At 52.7% G+C, this 15,676-nt stretch overlaps 4 protein-coding genes across 4 annotated transcripts; 2 read left to right on the top strand and 2 right to left on the bottom strand.

Annotated features, from left to right (window-relative positions):
- Nucleotides 1–78: 78 nt before the first annotated feature.
- Nucleotides 79–2,063, top strand: Triagg1_2588 (uncharacterized protein; the record flags this gene model as incomplete). Its single annotated transcript, XM_062896785.1, has 3 exons — nucleotides 79–125; nucleotides 183–1,357; nucleotides 1,432–2,063. The coding sequence occupies 3 exons, from the start codon at nucleotides 79–81 to the stop codon at nucleotides 2,061–2,063; spliced, it is 1,854 nt and encodes a 617-aa protein (XP_062758205.1).
- A 226-nt stretch (nucleotides 2,064–2,289) lies between these two features.
- On the bottom strand, nucleotides 2,290–3,306 carry Triagg1_2587 (uncharacterized protein; the record flags this gene model as incomplete). Its single annotated transcript, XM_062896784.1, has 1 exon — nucleotides 2,290–3,306. The coding sequence occupies one exon, from the start codon at nucleotides 3,304–3,306 to the stop codon at nucleotides 2,290–2,292; it is 1,017 nt and encodes a 338-aa protein (XP_062758204.1).
- Nucleotides 3,307–5,810: 2,504 nt separating this feature from the next.
- On the bottom strand, nucleotides 5,811–6,894 carry Triagg1_2586 (uncharacterized protein; the record flags this gene model as incomplete). Its single annotated transcript, XM_062896783.1, has 5 exons — nucleotides 5,811–5,876; nucleotides 5,938–6,292; nucleotides 6,371–6,450; nucleotides 6,518–6,560; nucleotides 6,620–6,894. 5 exons carry the CDS (start codon nucleotides 6,892–6,894, stop codon nucleotides 5,811–5,813), a joined length of 819 nt encoding a protein of 272 aa, XP_062758203.1.
- Nucleotides 6,895–12,946: 6,052 nt separating this feature from the next.
- Nucleotides 12,947–15,111, top strand: Triagg1_2585 (uncharacterized protein; the record flags this gene model as incomplete). The annotated part of the gene is made up of 2 exons (XM_062896782.1): nucleotides 12,947–13,551; nucleotides 13,632–15,111. 2 exons carry the CDS (start codon nucleotides 12,947–12,949, stop codon nucleotides 15,109–15,111), a joined length of 2,085 nt encoding a protein of 694 aa, XP_062758202.1.
- Nucleotides 15,112–15,676: the final 565 nt, after the last annotated feature.

Genomic DNA, 15,676 nt, shown 5'->3' with positions numbered 1-15,676 from the left:
CTGAAGCCCCACGCAAGACATTTGCTGCTGGACAAGGATGATGACAGTGTAAGCCTAAAATAAAACCAGTGCCAGGCCATGCCCAAGTTTGAACTCGCAACCACGAAAGAAGCTCGTCGACGATGGTGAAGAAAAGAAGTAAAAGGGGGGAAAATGCGGCTGCTCAACACCAAAACATATAGCATCACCGAGTTCTTCGAGGCCAACATCCCCAGATATGCCATCCTCTCTCACACCTGGGGGCCGGGCGAGGTGACATATCAGGACATGGCCCAGTCGGTAGAACAGGCGCGGGAACTGAAGCCTCAGGGGTTCGCCAAAGTCGAGGGCGCGTGTGCGCTTGCACATGACGAGGGATTCGACTACATATGGATCGACACCTGCTGCATCGACAAGACGAGCAGCGCTGAGTTGTCCGAGGCCATCAATTCCATGTATGCGTGGTACCGGGAATCTTCGGTTTGCTATGCATACCTTATCGACGTTGGATATGTCGAGCATCCAACTTTGGAGACGGGAAATAGGAACTTTGATGAGGTTGAATTCGGGGCATCCCGCTGGTTTACGAGGGGATGGACGCTCCAGGAGCTCATTGCGCCCTCTGATGTCGCTTTTTATTCTGGAGATTGGCGGTATCTCGGAAGGAAATCCTTTCACAAAGACGTGATATCTAGAATCACGGGCATCGACGTGAGCATCCTCGCCGGGGCCGATCCGTCTCTCATCGCCGTAGCCCGCAAGATGTACTGGGCCTCACGTAGAACGACGACCAGGACCGAAGACATGGCATATTGTCTGATGGGCTTGTTCTCCGTCTCCATGCCCCTCATCTACGGCGAAGGCAGAAAAGCCTTTCTTCGACTCCAGGAGGAAATCATCAAGACTGTCGACGACCAGTCCATTTTTGCGTGGCAGCTACGGAAGCTGAGCTCCCCTGGGCCGGATTTTTACGGACTCCTGGCCGATTCCCCGAGTGCCTTTGAGGATACTGGCGGAAACGTCTCCCCATTTGCATCAAGCCACTCTTCTACGCAGGCAACACGTATCATAAACAATACTCTACAGACTACGCTGATGATCCAGAACAAGGTAATCCAGGGCGTCCACTATGCTGGCTTTGGTAAACTGCCGTCTGGTCCCCTGTCGAATTATCGTCGGGCTGTTCTTGGCTGCAGGTATGGCTTCTCGGGAGACTCTTCGCCTTGCATTGAGCTGTGGTGTCTGGATGAGGAGCAGTCCCAGTTTGCGAGAATCCGGCCTTGGAATCTTTTCAGGGAACAGGCGCCGTCTATTTCCCCTCCCTTGCGAGTGACTTCGCTTTCTAAAATCCCGTCTCTGCTTTACGAGGTGCCTCTTTGTAAGTTGAGGCTCCGAGTCTGATTACTCGTGGAAAGCTGTATATACTGATATGGAATCGAATGTGGCATGTAGACTTTGGCACAATCTCCATGGATCTGCTTTTAAACCGTGCGCCGTGGGAGTACAAACAGATCACCGTCTCTCACAACCCCCGAGAATTCATACCCTTTGGCTTCCGCCTTCAGTATCTAAGCTACAAGATCGGAACCCGTGAGGGATATCCGGCTGATCGATGGCACGGCAACGACCGGGTGCTGCAGCGAGCTTACCACCACAGAAACGGCCCTCAGCAGAATACTTCGATGGCCTCCCAGCCGAATGTCGTGTATTACAACGATCTCAAGAGATATGTCCACGTCGCGCGTGTCACAGAAGGCGCCGTGCGTGTCATTTTCAAAGAAAAGTCGTTCAAAGGCTGGTGTCTGTTGCATGCCCTTGTCCTGGGGATGGACATAATCCACGACGAGCGGGGGGATTGGCAACGAAAACCGTGGTGCCGGATTGTGGAACTTGAGCCGTGGATGCGGGTGGATGAATACAAGTACGAATTTGACTGGAATGAAGGAGAAAGTAGCAAGATGAAATGTTCGTCGCACGACGCCTTGTTGTTGGCAAAGGTCGTTATGCTGCCTGGCGATGAACTGTATACCGTGCAGCTGAATGCTGCCAACATGAATGAGTTGGCTTATTGGTGGCCATGGTGATGATGAGAACAAGGTTTCGGAGAGCATGAGTGGAAAGAATTATTGATATCTAGGTAATATGATTAAGAGCGAAGCATTTCATAAAAGAGAACTTGTACGGTCATTGCCGTGTGCTCCATCTAAGCGCCATGTCTACCATATCCCGGCCAACAAAAGGCCTCCATGTCCCAGCAAGTGCCAAATAATGCCAAAGCCAAACTATAGAAGCACGACTTGACCACAAAGACTACATAGAGCGATCCCGGCAACACTCAGAGAGGCATTGTCCCGAGGATCCGCTGACAGAACCACTGCTATTGTCGTCAACGTTGACGCTGGCTTCGCCAACGTTCAGGGACGCGGCAGGCAACGGCCAATTGAAAAAGCTACTCAGCATGGCAGAGGCGTTGTTGTTTGAAGATGCCATTGCCTCAGCATCACGACGCTGGCCAAACACTCCGTGATACTGGCCAGCCATAAGATCGCCTCTCTCCCGTACCACCGCCTGCTTCTCCAATCCCACGCTCATAATCGCATCCGCGCACTGCATCTGTTTCATCGTCTTGCGTACTCTCTCCTTGGCATCATGTTCACTGTCCTGCAGATCCCGAAGCTCATCCAGCTTCCGCATCCAAGCCTCACTCTCGTGAGCAGAGTGCCGCTGCAGAGCAATCCCTCCTTGGGCGAGAATGGCGCTCGTAGTGGCGTTGGAGAGAATGTCCATCTCGTGACACATGAAGTCCAGGGGGCTGTGGAAGAAGAGCTCCCACGTGGTCTGCACTTGGAGGCGCGAGATGTGTGCGAGACGCAGGGCTGCCTCGTCGTGGCGTTGACGGAGGGTGCGTTGGACGTGGCGAAGGATGTTGAGGCATGTTGATAGACGTTGTTCGCGGACAAGGCGGGCGGCGGAGGAGTGTTGGTCCAACTCTGGCATCTTGGATGATGATGGGTGAGCGTCTTTGTTCAGATTCGAGGATTGGTCCTCATAGCTGCTTGCGAACCGCTTCTCATGAAGCTCCTCGGGATGTATAAAGCCAGACTGGGAGTTGATGGGGATATCAAAAGTCGGCTGCTGAGGCGGAAAGGGGAAGCCTTGAGGCAGGAGAGAAGATGGCGAGGCCATGAGATACTCCCGAGGAACTTCGTTGGGAGTGTCTTGAAACACGGAAGAAGCGCCGCTCGAGGATGTAGATGGAGGCGTAGAGTTGGCAAAGCGTTGCTGCGCGAGGCCGCGAGTGTTTGAGGTTGAGGCTGCATCCGCCATTGCGTAGAGGTGTAAGTGAGTGGTGTTGAAGGGAGTTGATGTTGGCGAGTGTCGCGGCGGATGAAGCTGATGGGGGAGGGGGGAGAAGAGAGCGTGGTGTTGGAGGAAGCAATTTTATGGTGAATTACAGCACAGTGATTCAGAGTGTTCGGGGGAGTCGTGTGTTGTCAATGAAGAAGTTCTGTGTTCATCAGCGGAGAACGGAAAGTCCTGACAAGTGTCTGATTCACGTGGAAAAAGGACCACGAGAATAGCATTGAGTGTGTTGAAACAGCAAAGATGCACGCATGATCAGGTATTCACACATGCTTTTATACACAACATAGATCTGCATATAGTGTTTCTACTGAGAACAAGACAGATATGATTCATGTCGCGACTTGGTTCCCGCAAAAGAAGAAGTCTGGTGCAACAAAGTGTTCAATTGTGTATCCATTTCACTGCTTAGACATAAGTACATCTCATGACATGCATGCTGCGATATACACACGCCTTCATTGCTCTCATTATCCCACCCATATCCTCATTACACACATGCCATTTCATACCATCCCACCAAAGTCATGTACAAAACATATCCAAAAATGCCCCGGAGGCCATATATCCCATAAACAGCTCTCCCCATCATCCTCCTCATCCTCAAAGGTGTCAAAGAACCAATGCAGAGATGCTCCAAAATAATCCTTTCATAACCAAAAAAAAAAAAAAAAACATGCTCATAACAAATCATGCAACATTGTCCAAAATAAACAATTCCGCTGCGCCACATACATATATTCCAAAAAAAATATCAAAGGCGGGAAGGGAGGAGTAAAATGTAGAAACAGGAAAAAAAAGAAGAGGGCAAGTTTTTGAGCGCAAGAATCCTCACCGCGACATCACCCCGTTGTTTTTCTTTCACCGGGGAGGATCCTTGGCTCAGTGTTAGTCTGCCAGGCTGTGCGACTGGCTGCTACTCGACTCGGTCGTGATGGTGAGCTCGCGGCGCGCGCCGTGGACCAGCTTGTAGATGCCGAAGGAGATGGCGGCCAGGACGATGAAGAGCACGATGATGATGATGGCGATGACATAGTTGCGCTGCGTCATTGCGGCGGTTTGTTTGTTTGTTTATCTGTTTGTTGGGTGTTTGTGTGAACGTGTCTATTTATTCCGTTTGCGAACAATGTCGGTGAGATTCTGACGGTGCGGTTTTTCGCCTGGCTCGAGATGTATGAGCTTTCAAAAAAGGACTGAGAAACAATTAGTATTTATTACTACCCAAAGCCACCTCGAAAGAACAGCGACGAGCCAGAACTCACCAAGTAAACAGAACCTCGTCACCGCAAAATGGCCCAGAACCAAAAAAAGCGTGCAAGGCGCCAAAACAGTCACTTCAAACCGCTTCGATTTATTCAAAACAAAAAGAATAAAAAGAATAAAAGCCAATCGAATCAATCAATTCAATATTAATTCAGGCAACTCGTCGTTCTTCGTCTTTCGTCTTTTCGTCAACCTTGTGTAAAAAGGACAAACGACAAAAACAACAACAGAAAACAAACACGATTCCCAGTAACAAGAAGAAGGAAAAAAGTACCCAACCAACCTCCCCCTCTGGCTATATACGCCGTTGCCCCGCCACCCGCTTTTTGCGTCCCGTCTCTCTCTTTTAGCCCCAGCCGTTTCTGCTTCTGGCGTTTCTTTCGAAAAATCGCAAGGCTGGGGGGATGGGAGGAGACGCAACCTGGAAGCTCTTTGCTAGGTAGTACTACTAGGTACTAAGCTTTCAGCGCCTTCTGGTACCTGGGCTAACGCGGGCTGGCGGGCTTACGGCAACACGCTTGCTGCGACCCCCCCCTGTACGAGTAGCTGCGCTCAAGTGCTACTGCGCTGTTCACAGGGAGCTGGCGCTGTAAGAAACCAGACTCCACTGTTTTGCTAGCCAAACACAGCGCTGAGGCTTTGCTGTTCAGTGGGGCCGAAGCGCTACAAGTACAAGTAGGTACAAGCTCAGCTGCCCCAGCCTCGCCATTTTTTTCTTATCAACAACAAGAGCTGCGCTGGTGGCGTGTCATTGGCGACATCTTGAAACATGGACGATGACACGGAATACGGCACACACACACTGGTGCTCTACAGCTTCAGAGTCAAATGGCAATCACATTGTTCATCATTTCAATACAGAAACTAAATGGGCTACTCGCAAAGATACCCGTAGCTGTTGATACACATTACGCCTCCCCCCGTCCTCGCCTTCAGACCCCTACGTAGAAGCTAGCTGTAGCCGAGTAACACATAAAAGTAAATAAGCCATTTGATGCTTCGAGAAACCGCAGCCCGCAAACTAAGGGAGGAAAAACACCAGAAACCAAAACGATCAATGCGGTCCGTATACGCCAGCTAGTCTTCGGGCCATGGCCATGACTCTCAGTCGCAGCAGTCGCGTATCCGCTCATTCGCGCCGCGTCCGATCCAGCAGCCATGCGTCCATCTCCGCTGGTTGTGAGGAATCGTCTCCGTGTCCACCTTTACTCGGTCAGGGCCTTGTTCTCCTCCCGAATGATTCGTACATGTCGTTCGTAAAATAGCAACATCTATACCAGTGTCAGTTGCAAGTCCACACGGTCAAGCGAGTGTAGGCGTAGGTAGGCTTACCTTTTGGGGGCACTTCTTGTAAATGACCTTCGTGTCATGTTTCGTCTTACGGCCATTCTTCCACACAAGGTAAACAACGAGCCGGCCACTACCTTCATCCTCGCAAGCATCAATCGTGTCGATCTCGTCCTCCCACGACCCGGCCGGAGGGCTCCATTTCTCCGCCGTGGCTGGCGGTGCTGAGTCGCCAGGGTGTGTTCCGTTTCTCTTGGAACGCTTCGTCGTGGCGGCCGGCGTTGTGCTGTTCGTCCGGTTGCGCTTCTTGCCTCGGGCGGCTTCTTGCGTCTCCTCGAAAATCTTGTCTCGCCCGCCGATGGATTCGAGATAGGCACTGAGAACCTCGCCCGCAGACTCCCTAAGTCGCACCCAAAGTCAGTCGCTTCATCTAGTAGTCGCGTGTCCTTTGACCCCGCGCTCCGCAATCTGCACGTACAGTAGATTCTCTTCAGGCTCCCAAGTCATATCTGACTTCTTCTCGTAGCCCTCCCACTTGACGTGGAATTTCAATGTTCCCTACGCGATGTTAGCCGTGGTGTCGTCAAACAAACGAAAAAACGCGACGGAGGTGCATCCTACGCACATCTTCGTCAATCATGTGCTTCTTGATAGCCTCGACGATGAACCTATAAGCAGTTGTTAGGTCTCAATGCCATATGCCGTGCAACATCCGGTGGTTTCATACACATCTTCCTCGAGGCCATCCCCATCCCCATCCTCGTTCACATCATTGTCCGCATCCTCGATTTCAATATCCTCGTCCTCGTCCTCGTCCCTTTCCACCTTTTTTGAGACTCTTCCGTTTCGCCGGGGCCTTGAGCCTGATTCCTCTGCCTCGCTTGACGCGGAGTTCCGCGACGACTTGACGGGTGGCGCGCTCTCGTAGTCCGAGGCTTCTTCGTCGCTGAGTGCTGCTCTGCTCTTAGTGGATGATCTTCTCTTGTTCCCCTTGGGAGCCATGATGCGACGGTAAACAGTGATGGAGCGGTGGTGCTGTCAAGGCGAAGAGCGTTCAGGTGCAAGTACTGAGCTGGAGCTGTCTCCGGCTACTGGGGGGGGATCATCTATGCACTTTGCACAGGCGCGATTCGCTCGCCAAGGGGGGAGGAGGAGCCAAGTGGCAGCCAGTTGGTGCACGTACCTGGAGGCATTGTCACAGTTCACTAATTCGCCTGGCAGTTACAGAATCCTTTCGCAGTCCCGGACGGCGCAACCTGGTCGCAAGCGCTTGACGCCGTCCAGTAAGCAAACGCGATGGACGGCGCGGGCCTCAAGCTTTGGTGTTGCCGAGTGACGCTCCGTCACGTGAGCTTAATTTTTCTTGGTCTTATCGTTATCGATTTCAACAGCTGCCAGCTCTCCACTTTCAACGCCCTGAGTCGTGATGCCTATTAGCACTTGGTAGAGCTGTAACGCCTCAATGGGCCATTCCATCATTGATGGCGAAGTTTGGTGAGCTTTATAATGCGTCGAAATCTGCTTGACCGTTTATTCATGGGGTTTCCACTGTTTCTGCTCACCTGTGATGGACGAAGCATTCTTTGCATCTTTGCTCCACGTCTGTGCTAACAAACATGTTGGACGACGCCTTGACGAAGAACAAAAACCAGCCCGACTCTGGTGGTTCTATACAAACTTTTACCCATACTCATACGGCGACCCGGAATCTGTTGCTCGGGCCATCAAAGTCATTTATTCATTGTTCCATACAATAAATCTTGTGTCAAGCCATTCGTCCAGCGAAACGGCGCTTCCCGATATCCGGCACGCTCGGCTGTCGCTGGCTGCATGCTTGTCTGTAGCTCACATGAGCAATAAAGCGTGCCTCAAGAAGCGATTGCTACCTATTTAGAGCTCTCTTGCTCCCGTACTTGGCACACATGTTTGCATGCATGATTCTCCATTGTTTGCCGTCAAATTACGCATCCTAAAGCTGTGGCCACTTCCTGCTCACCTGTCCTTTGACGCCCCAGCCAGAAGGAATCGGGATCAGCAACACGCCGAGCTGCGATATGCCGCATATCCTGGAACGAGCCAGCCATGTAGGCCAGTCGCAGTTACGCCGAGTCCTGAGTCAACGAGAATTACCGTCGGTAAAACATCAATTGTGAGTCGGCCGACGTCCACACCACTCCAATGGCCGCATTCAACTTGGCCTGCATGAATAGCCGGGTGGTCGTTGGCGCAGTCAACTTTGCGCCGGTCCCTGCGATGGAAGGCTGTTGGCAGGGCGTCGTATTCTTTAATCCACGCATAATGCCATCATGTCCCGCAGGTGTGCGCCCTGCCTTTATTCCTTCGACTGTCTCATTGAGCTCTCTTGGCAGACTCTTGCAAGGACAGCAGCCTTCTACTTACCTAGCGTTCAATAATTGACGTTAGTATGACTATCGAGCCCCGTCGAATTCGCTAGCACCATGTAGGTGTAAATTACTGCAATATCAAACGGCCCTCGTCGGAATCACATGCTGCCGCCAGCACCCAGACATGCAGTAGTCGTACCTGGTAGATCACCCGAAGAGGCTCTTTGCACGCGGCTAAGCAAACTTGTTAGCTAAAATGAGGGTCCAACATGACCCAAGCAAGGCCAACGGTCCTTTGTGTAACGGGGTCATCAAGCAGACCGGCCGGCGTAACTCAAAGGGAGCAATCGGCCTCGTGTTTGGAGCGCCAAAAGTGCCACGGTCCGGGGATCCGAGCCCACCAAGGCGAAAAAAAAAAGAAAGACGAGTGCGGCAAGATGCGAAACGTTGCCGATTCGAGAAGGCCGGTTGGCATTCCTGTTTGCCCGCTAGAATGCACGCAACCACACTCGCGACCGGCAACAAGGGACCTAGCCAGGGGGGAGATCGCAGAGACTTCCATGGATCTTTGCCGGAAGCTTAGTGTGTAATACGACTCTGCTGCTTTGAAGCGACAGCACGGCCTCGTCAGAGGTTGTATTGCAGCGTCCTTCCATGGAGGGTACTTAATTAGACGTGAGTAATTTGCTTGCCTACCTAGTCGGCAGCCCTAACGTCTCGTGTGCCAGACTGTATTCCGCCTCGAGCTACTCCTTACGGGAGGACGGAAATAGATCGACCCAGCTATGGGCGTATCGAGATGCGATCTCTACAAGAGATAGGGTGCTGAAATGGACGATATCCAGTCGTACCACACCAAGACTAAAGCACACCCCTTGGCCATTAGCTCCAAGGTGCTAGTCAGCGACGCCATCGTTTACCGTCTTATATACCTACCTAGTATGCAGCGCGGCACCAAGACGACAATAGTATTCGCTTCATGTAAGGAGTAATCAACTTCGTGGCAGGAAACGAAAGTGCTGCATCGTAGACGGGGATTTTTGCTGTTGGAAAGTGGCCATCTCCCAAAGCAAATCAAGAAAATCAAAGACAAAACTCATACCGTCGGCGATTACGCACCCAATGAGCTCCCATGGCACTCCCCATAGGCGACTCTCTTCCCCGGCTGAAATCCTCAGCCGCAGTAATCTAGGGATTAAGAAGCGGCTAAGCACATCCAAGCTTTTCGAGACAATGTTTCAATGCCGGTCCACGGAAGCTTTCCCGGCGAGGTCTTACTTGCGGCCCAGGGAGGAACGTTTTTTTTTTTTCTTTTTTCCAACCCTTCTCCCCACCTCGTGCCAAAGCATAGCAAAAGCAGGAGTCGTCGTAGAGTAGTCATCGTCATACGGAGTACAGCGTGCTCCATATGGCTAAGAACAAGGCAGAAAGGCGGCTGGTGGAATTTCTCAGTTTTGGGGCTGCAAATTCTTCTGCAGTGGTCAGGGAGTCCGTGCAGGCATCACTCTCCTCGGCTACAAGTACGCCAAGGTGCCGTCTTGGGACTGCTGCATACGAGCGTATGTACTGTAATGCTACTCGTACGGAGTTTGTTGTGCTGGCTGTGAGAACCCATGTTGATGAAGTCTCCACCATCGCTGCGCTAATCGCACCAAGGGGCTTGGTCGGCTCTCACGTCAAGCTCTTTTTCCCACGAGACAGGAGCAGGGCAGCGGTTACGAGTACGTGATGCGCCCAACCCTGAGCTGTTTTTGGCCCAGCATGGTCATGATCCTGCCAGAATGATAAGTCTACAGACGACCACGAAGCGTTCTGTCATAGGACGCGGTGATTTCCTCAGACCTGCGCTTCTCTACACGGCACAAGGTCGTAAAATGCTAGTTGGACGAGAGATGACCGAAAAAAAGGCTGGGCCTGCGACAAGGGGACCCGTTGTCATATGCCCATGCAGCAAAAGACCAGGCCAGACAAGCAGTTAGGCCGTTGACGAACGGTCGAACAACGGCGGCGCGGAAGTGATATGACAGCTCCCGGGACGGACAAGGGGCCAATGTTTCGATGACATGACAGGTGTGTGCTCCTGGGCCGCCAGCCAGACACTCTGGCTCTTCTGGACACTCGTCTCATTCTCTGTCATGCTTGTATCAACGGAGTAAGCGTCTGACTTTAGCTTAACCAAGGAGAATGGCTGTCGAACTTTGACCATAGCGCCCACCCCCTGGATGGCCTGGGTGATCTCCCGAAGCAACCCCCCTGAAGCCTCGGATCTTTTTAATCTGGCCTGTGTTTGGAGGACGAAGGGCCAGCGCATGGTGAGCACTCGAGTTTTTGAATGCTACGAAGGGCATTGCGCCATCGGTGGGAGGGTATTCTTGGGCGTCGAATGTGACACTGATGCTCGTACTTGCCATTCGGGAGATGAGGCTGTAAGCAATACATAGCCTGAAGTAACAAATAGCCAACGAGCCATGATGGCATTCACACTTTCTCTCAACTTGCCTGAATCACAAAGCGCCCTGCTGCAACAGCAGAGCACGCTAGGCATCCGAGCTTTTCTCTGATGCCCACTCCGTTCATTGGCGGCGCTCAGCCGGTCTGGATCTTTTGCAATTCGGCCGGTGCGAAGTAGGGTGGCTGGCACGGGCGCAGGAGAGGTGGGATCGCGTGCAGTTTGGCTGCAAGAATGAAGCGATTGGATTCAAGAACGCCACGAGAAACAGCTGGCCGGCCATGCCCTTGGCTCTGAGCTAGATGGGACACGGCCTTTGAATGGCAGGCGCTCGGCCTTGTGCTTGTAGGATCCGTCCACGTTACTCCTGAGATGGCTCCGATCGCTGCCACCCTTGCTGGCGAGTCTTGATCGAGTCCGTCTGGGCATCGTCTAGTCTCTTGCGGCCGGCTGCCCGACGTCTTGTCGTGTTGTTTCTGTGCTCCTGTGCTCCTAGGAGTACCTGTACAGACATGCGAGAAGGCAACGAGTAAGGCGGTATTCGTACTGTAGGTATGGAGTAGAGTATGCATCGTACAGCAGGTCTTCAGCTGCTGGTAGTAGCTGCTGGCGGATCATTCAAGCTCCATGTTGCCAAGGCATCTGGGCAGTGCATACCCGTGGCCGTAAGGTAGTGACAAGGCCAATGGATGGCTTGAACCTAAGAGGACAGACGCTGATGAAGCTCCATGAGGTCTCCATCGGCCCATGATGTAAGTTACTCGGTACGAGTACATGTACACGAACAGCAGGGCCGGAATGATTCCCTGGCGAGAGTGGGCAGGCACCATGACAATCTCCTGCGAGCCTCCTTCCTCCGGCGGCGCCCCATTACGAGTACCTACCTACATGTACGTGTAAGGTAATGGAAGGTATCCGTACGGAGCACCGCGCAGGTCGCAGACGGCCAATACTCCGTTGCTCCTGCATCCTACCGACGCTACTGCTGGCGTAGGAGTAGCTGCCTCTAAAACATCGACTACAGGTAATGGTGAGGTGACATGTACCCGTACTTGTGCTCCGTGCTGTACCCCGTACCTACATGGCGCTCACTCGTAGGTACATGTAGGCAGTTGCAGCCGATTGCCTGCCGGTGGTTGACTCGAGGATGAGGAGGCACGGAGGATGAGTACAGGCGTTGTAGCCAGCAGCTAGTAGGAGGTACATGCACCCGACCTCTTTGCTCTGCCCACTGAGTGCGGCACCCTCAATTGGCCCCCCCAGGCTCTCATACATCCAATGTACATGTACCAGCACGTGCCTGGCTGGATGTCTCTCTCTCCTCTCAGCCTGGGAGTCCGACCTCGTAGATGCCCGACTCAGCTTCCTCACAACTCAAACCCGGCTTCGGCGGCTGGCTGGCCTGACCGAAACAACTGAACAACTCACTGCGGCCCTGGCCACCGCCAGCAAACCGCGGTCACGATCGGCACGCCTCTCTCCCGCTATCCGCACCACCAGCGGACGGTCTCTCGGCGACGCTGACAGCTGGAGCACTAATCTGGGGGGCCGCGCCGGACAGGGGGGGCAGCGGCCACACAGGCGCCTAGCGGTGGGCTGCTGCTGTTGCTGTACAGCGAGTGCCAGCGCCTGAGCTGCCCGCTATGAGCCGCCTGTAGCGCCTGGGCCCGGTGCGGTGGGGAGAGGGGGGGGGGGGGGGGGGGTTCAATGTTCCTTTTCCACTTCTCCCATGGAAGCGTCCCGTTCGAGGTCCCACCCCTGAGCCGGCTCACCACCTAAAAAAAATAATTAAAGGTTTCCCACGGCTTCTCCTGACTTTGAGCTTGTCACGAGGGGAATTGGGTGAGCTGTTTCTGGGCTGTCGTTAAGAGGTCTTTGTTCTGCTGCTGCATTGGCTTGTCCCTGTCTGCTTCCACGCTGCTCTGAAGTTGAATAAGCAGCCTTGACGTCTGTGAACCGCCTCCCCCTTGAGGGCATTTGCTACCCACGCTCGTTTTCCAACTCGCCCCTGGTCCTTTATACGCTCCTTATGATCTTCACAGGTCCTGCTCCACGAAAGGAGCTGTTGGCTTTGGTCGTCTTCCATCAGATCACCTTTTCTCTGCCTGTTTCGTAGCGCCAGAACGATATCTCCCTCCCCCTCCTCTAGCCGGCCGATCGATCGCTTCTGCCGACGAAAGAAAGAAAACCAACATATCCTACTTTTCACCGCCGTGTCTCTTCCCTCGTGGCACTCCCTCTCTACTAGGACTTGCAAGCAATGTCTGAAACGCCGGTACCCAATGCCGAGGGCAACCAGCCCAAGGCTGTAAAGGACAAAAACTGCGAGTACTGCGGCCAAGCCTTCACCTCGTCTTCCCTCGGCCGACATCTTGATCTCTATATCAAAGACAAGAACCCCAAGCCCCCGGATGGTATTCATGATGTTGATGCTATCCGGAAGCTCCGCGGCAACATCACTCGACGCCAGCCTCGAGGCTCTCTTGGTGCTCGAAGAGATAATTCCACCCCCGCCGGTACCCCAAAACCAGCGGCCAGGAAAGTATCGCCTGGGCAAGAGTCAGATAGCTTCAAACCCTCTGCTGTACCCAAAGAGGGTCTATACGCTATTGGACCCGTCAAATACTCTTATAATACCCCATGGGAAGCCACTGGCGTTATAAATGATCTTCCGGGCAAGAATGCCTGGGATGGCAATGCCCCTCAAGATGCCAACAAGCGTCCCGGGGTATCGAGGAACGCTAGCAAACAGATGGCCCAAAAAGCTCAGTTCGATATTAAACAAAAGCTGGCAGACTCTATGGACACTGCTAGAGCCGCAGAGCTGGCCCTTAGAGAACTGCTGAGCTCATGGCGGGCGGCAAAGTAAGTTATCTCGTCTCTTCAGGGCTTCGTCAAGATCTGGTGTTCGCCATAGGGGTCGGGATCGACTAACACCAAGCTAGACAGCAGATTGATAGTGATTCGACGCCTTTCGACTTCGATCCTCTTGCTCTGGATTTTCCAGCTCTCACTTTGCGGTGTCTTCAGCCACCGCCCACCCTGTTCTCATCGACTCAGCACCCTACCTCGACATCCTGGGCGATACAGTGGCCAGCCCAGCGTGAATATGAAGCGCTTCAGACCTACTTCTTGGAGGAATTCAAGGCATGGAAAGTTACATGCGCTTCGGCCACGACCACGGTGATGGAGGAGATGGCGTATCCCCCAACCGGGGGCCCGTATCGAGACGTGAGAGAGGCCGTAAAGAAGGCTGAGAGAGCCGCTGAAATGCTTGAGCAGCATGTCAACGAACACCTGCAGTCTGCGTATGCAGTTTGGGAGAATCTGCCCAGCCAGCGGAAAAGTGAACTATGGCTTCTTGAGCTGGCACGTGGAGTGGGCCGCAAACATAAGGAAATGGAGAAGATGAAAGAGCAGCACCATAAGCTTAAGCAAGAAAACGCTAATCTCAAATCACACATCGACCAGCTCAACCGACTGCAGCAGCCGAGAGAGTTCAAAGTGCGGTCACCCTCCACCATTCCCCTAGAACGAGACGTTCTTGCGTACGCCTATGAGCAGGCTGTCACGGGGACCAAGCTTGTTGGTTTTGAGCTCGAGGATCGGCATCTGGACTTGAATACCCTTGTAGCAAAGTCAATAGACCGATGGAAGAATATGATTGTGTCGAGTCGTGTTACTGCCACGGGGATGACTGCACAGCGGCCTCTGGACCAGACAGCGGCTCAGACTCCTGCTGTGGGAAACCAAAACAGTCCATCAGAACCCCCAAGCGCCGTGCAAACACCACAGTTGACGCAACCGCCGCCGCCGCCGCCGCAGCCGCAACAGCAGCAGCTCGACAAAAGGCTCTCGACCGCAAGCACGAATGGTCCGGCCAGTGAGCAAAGCGCTTCGTCTACAACCAACACAGGCCCGCCGTCGATCGAAGAAACCAGCGATCAAGATGCTGATGCCGAGATGGAAGACGACGATAGCTTTGTCATGATGAGCCAATCACCCATCAAAACATCGCACCCACCTATACAGCAGCAGGCGCAGCTTGATGTTTCTCGGACTCGCAGTCCCATGAACCAGCAGCAGCAACAGCAGCAGGTACAGGTACAACAACAGGTCCAACAGCAAGTTCAGCAGCAGGTTCAGCAGCAGGTTCAGCAGCAAGTCCAACAGCAGGTTCAGCAGCAGGTCCAACAGCAAGTCCAGCAACAGCAGGCTCAACAGCAGCAGGCACAGCAACGTAACACAGCAGATATGCGTTACATGATGCAAAACGGAGCTGGGAGCCCTGCAAGCAGAGCCGCCATGGCCATGAACCGTGCCATGCCCAACATGAACATGGCGGCAATGCAAGCCAATGCCATGCATGGCGCGGACATCACCATGGCGATGCAAGGGGTGCGTGGCGACATGTACTTGGAATAAGCAATGTCGACGAAAAAAACATAGATCGGAAGAGGGCGTATTTTCGGACGGTTAATAGAAGGAACGTCTCATTTTATATAACGGTTGTACACTGGCCATCATGGTTACCGGCATTCATTTCGAGCGACAAAAGCTTTTCTTTTCTTTTCTTTTTCTCAATTTCCCTTTCACGCGATATTACAAATCTCACGATTATTTTCAACAAAAAAGGGATCAATCAGCATTTTCTGTGCGCCTCCATGGTGTGTTAATATAGAAACCGCAGCATTTGGGCCGGATAAAGAAGCATATAGACTGGCGGAGGAAATGGTTAGGGGACTGGGAGAATGTCAAATTTACTGCCGTTTTATCTTTTCATTTTTTTTTACCATTTCCTTTTGGTGTGTTGGTAGAATGGGATAAAGCTGAAGAAGGAAGAGGTGTCGAATATTTGTGAAACTACTACTGGGCATTGCTGACTAGAAATCGAAAGTGAGGAGTAGGCGTCAATAGATGGAATATATATGCATTTTTTTATAGAATCCTTTTCCTTGCCTCGCCCTCTATATATGTCTTGAGTTGAGTT

The sequence above is a fragment of the Trichoderma aggressivum genome, assembly GCF_033847375.1.
Source record: "Trichoderma aggressivum f. europaeum strain CBS 100526 chromosome Unknown scaffold_007, whole genome shotgun sequence".
Lineage (NCBI taxonomy): Eukaryota > Fungi > Ascomycota > Sordariomycetes > Hypocreales > Hypocreaceae > Trichoderma > Trichoderma aggressivum.
This window is presented reverse-complemented; position numbering and strand designations above follow the sequence as displayed.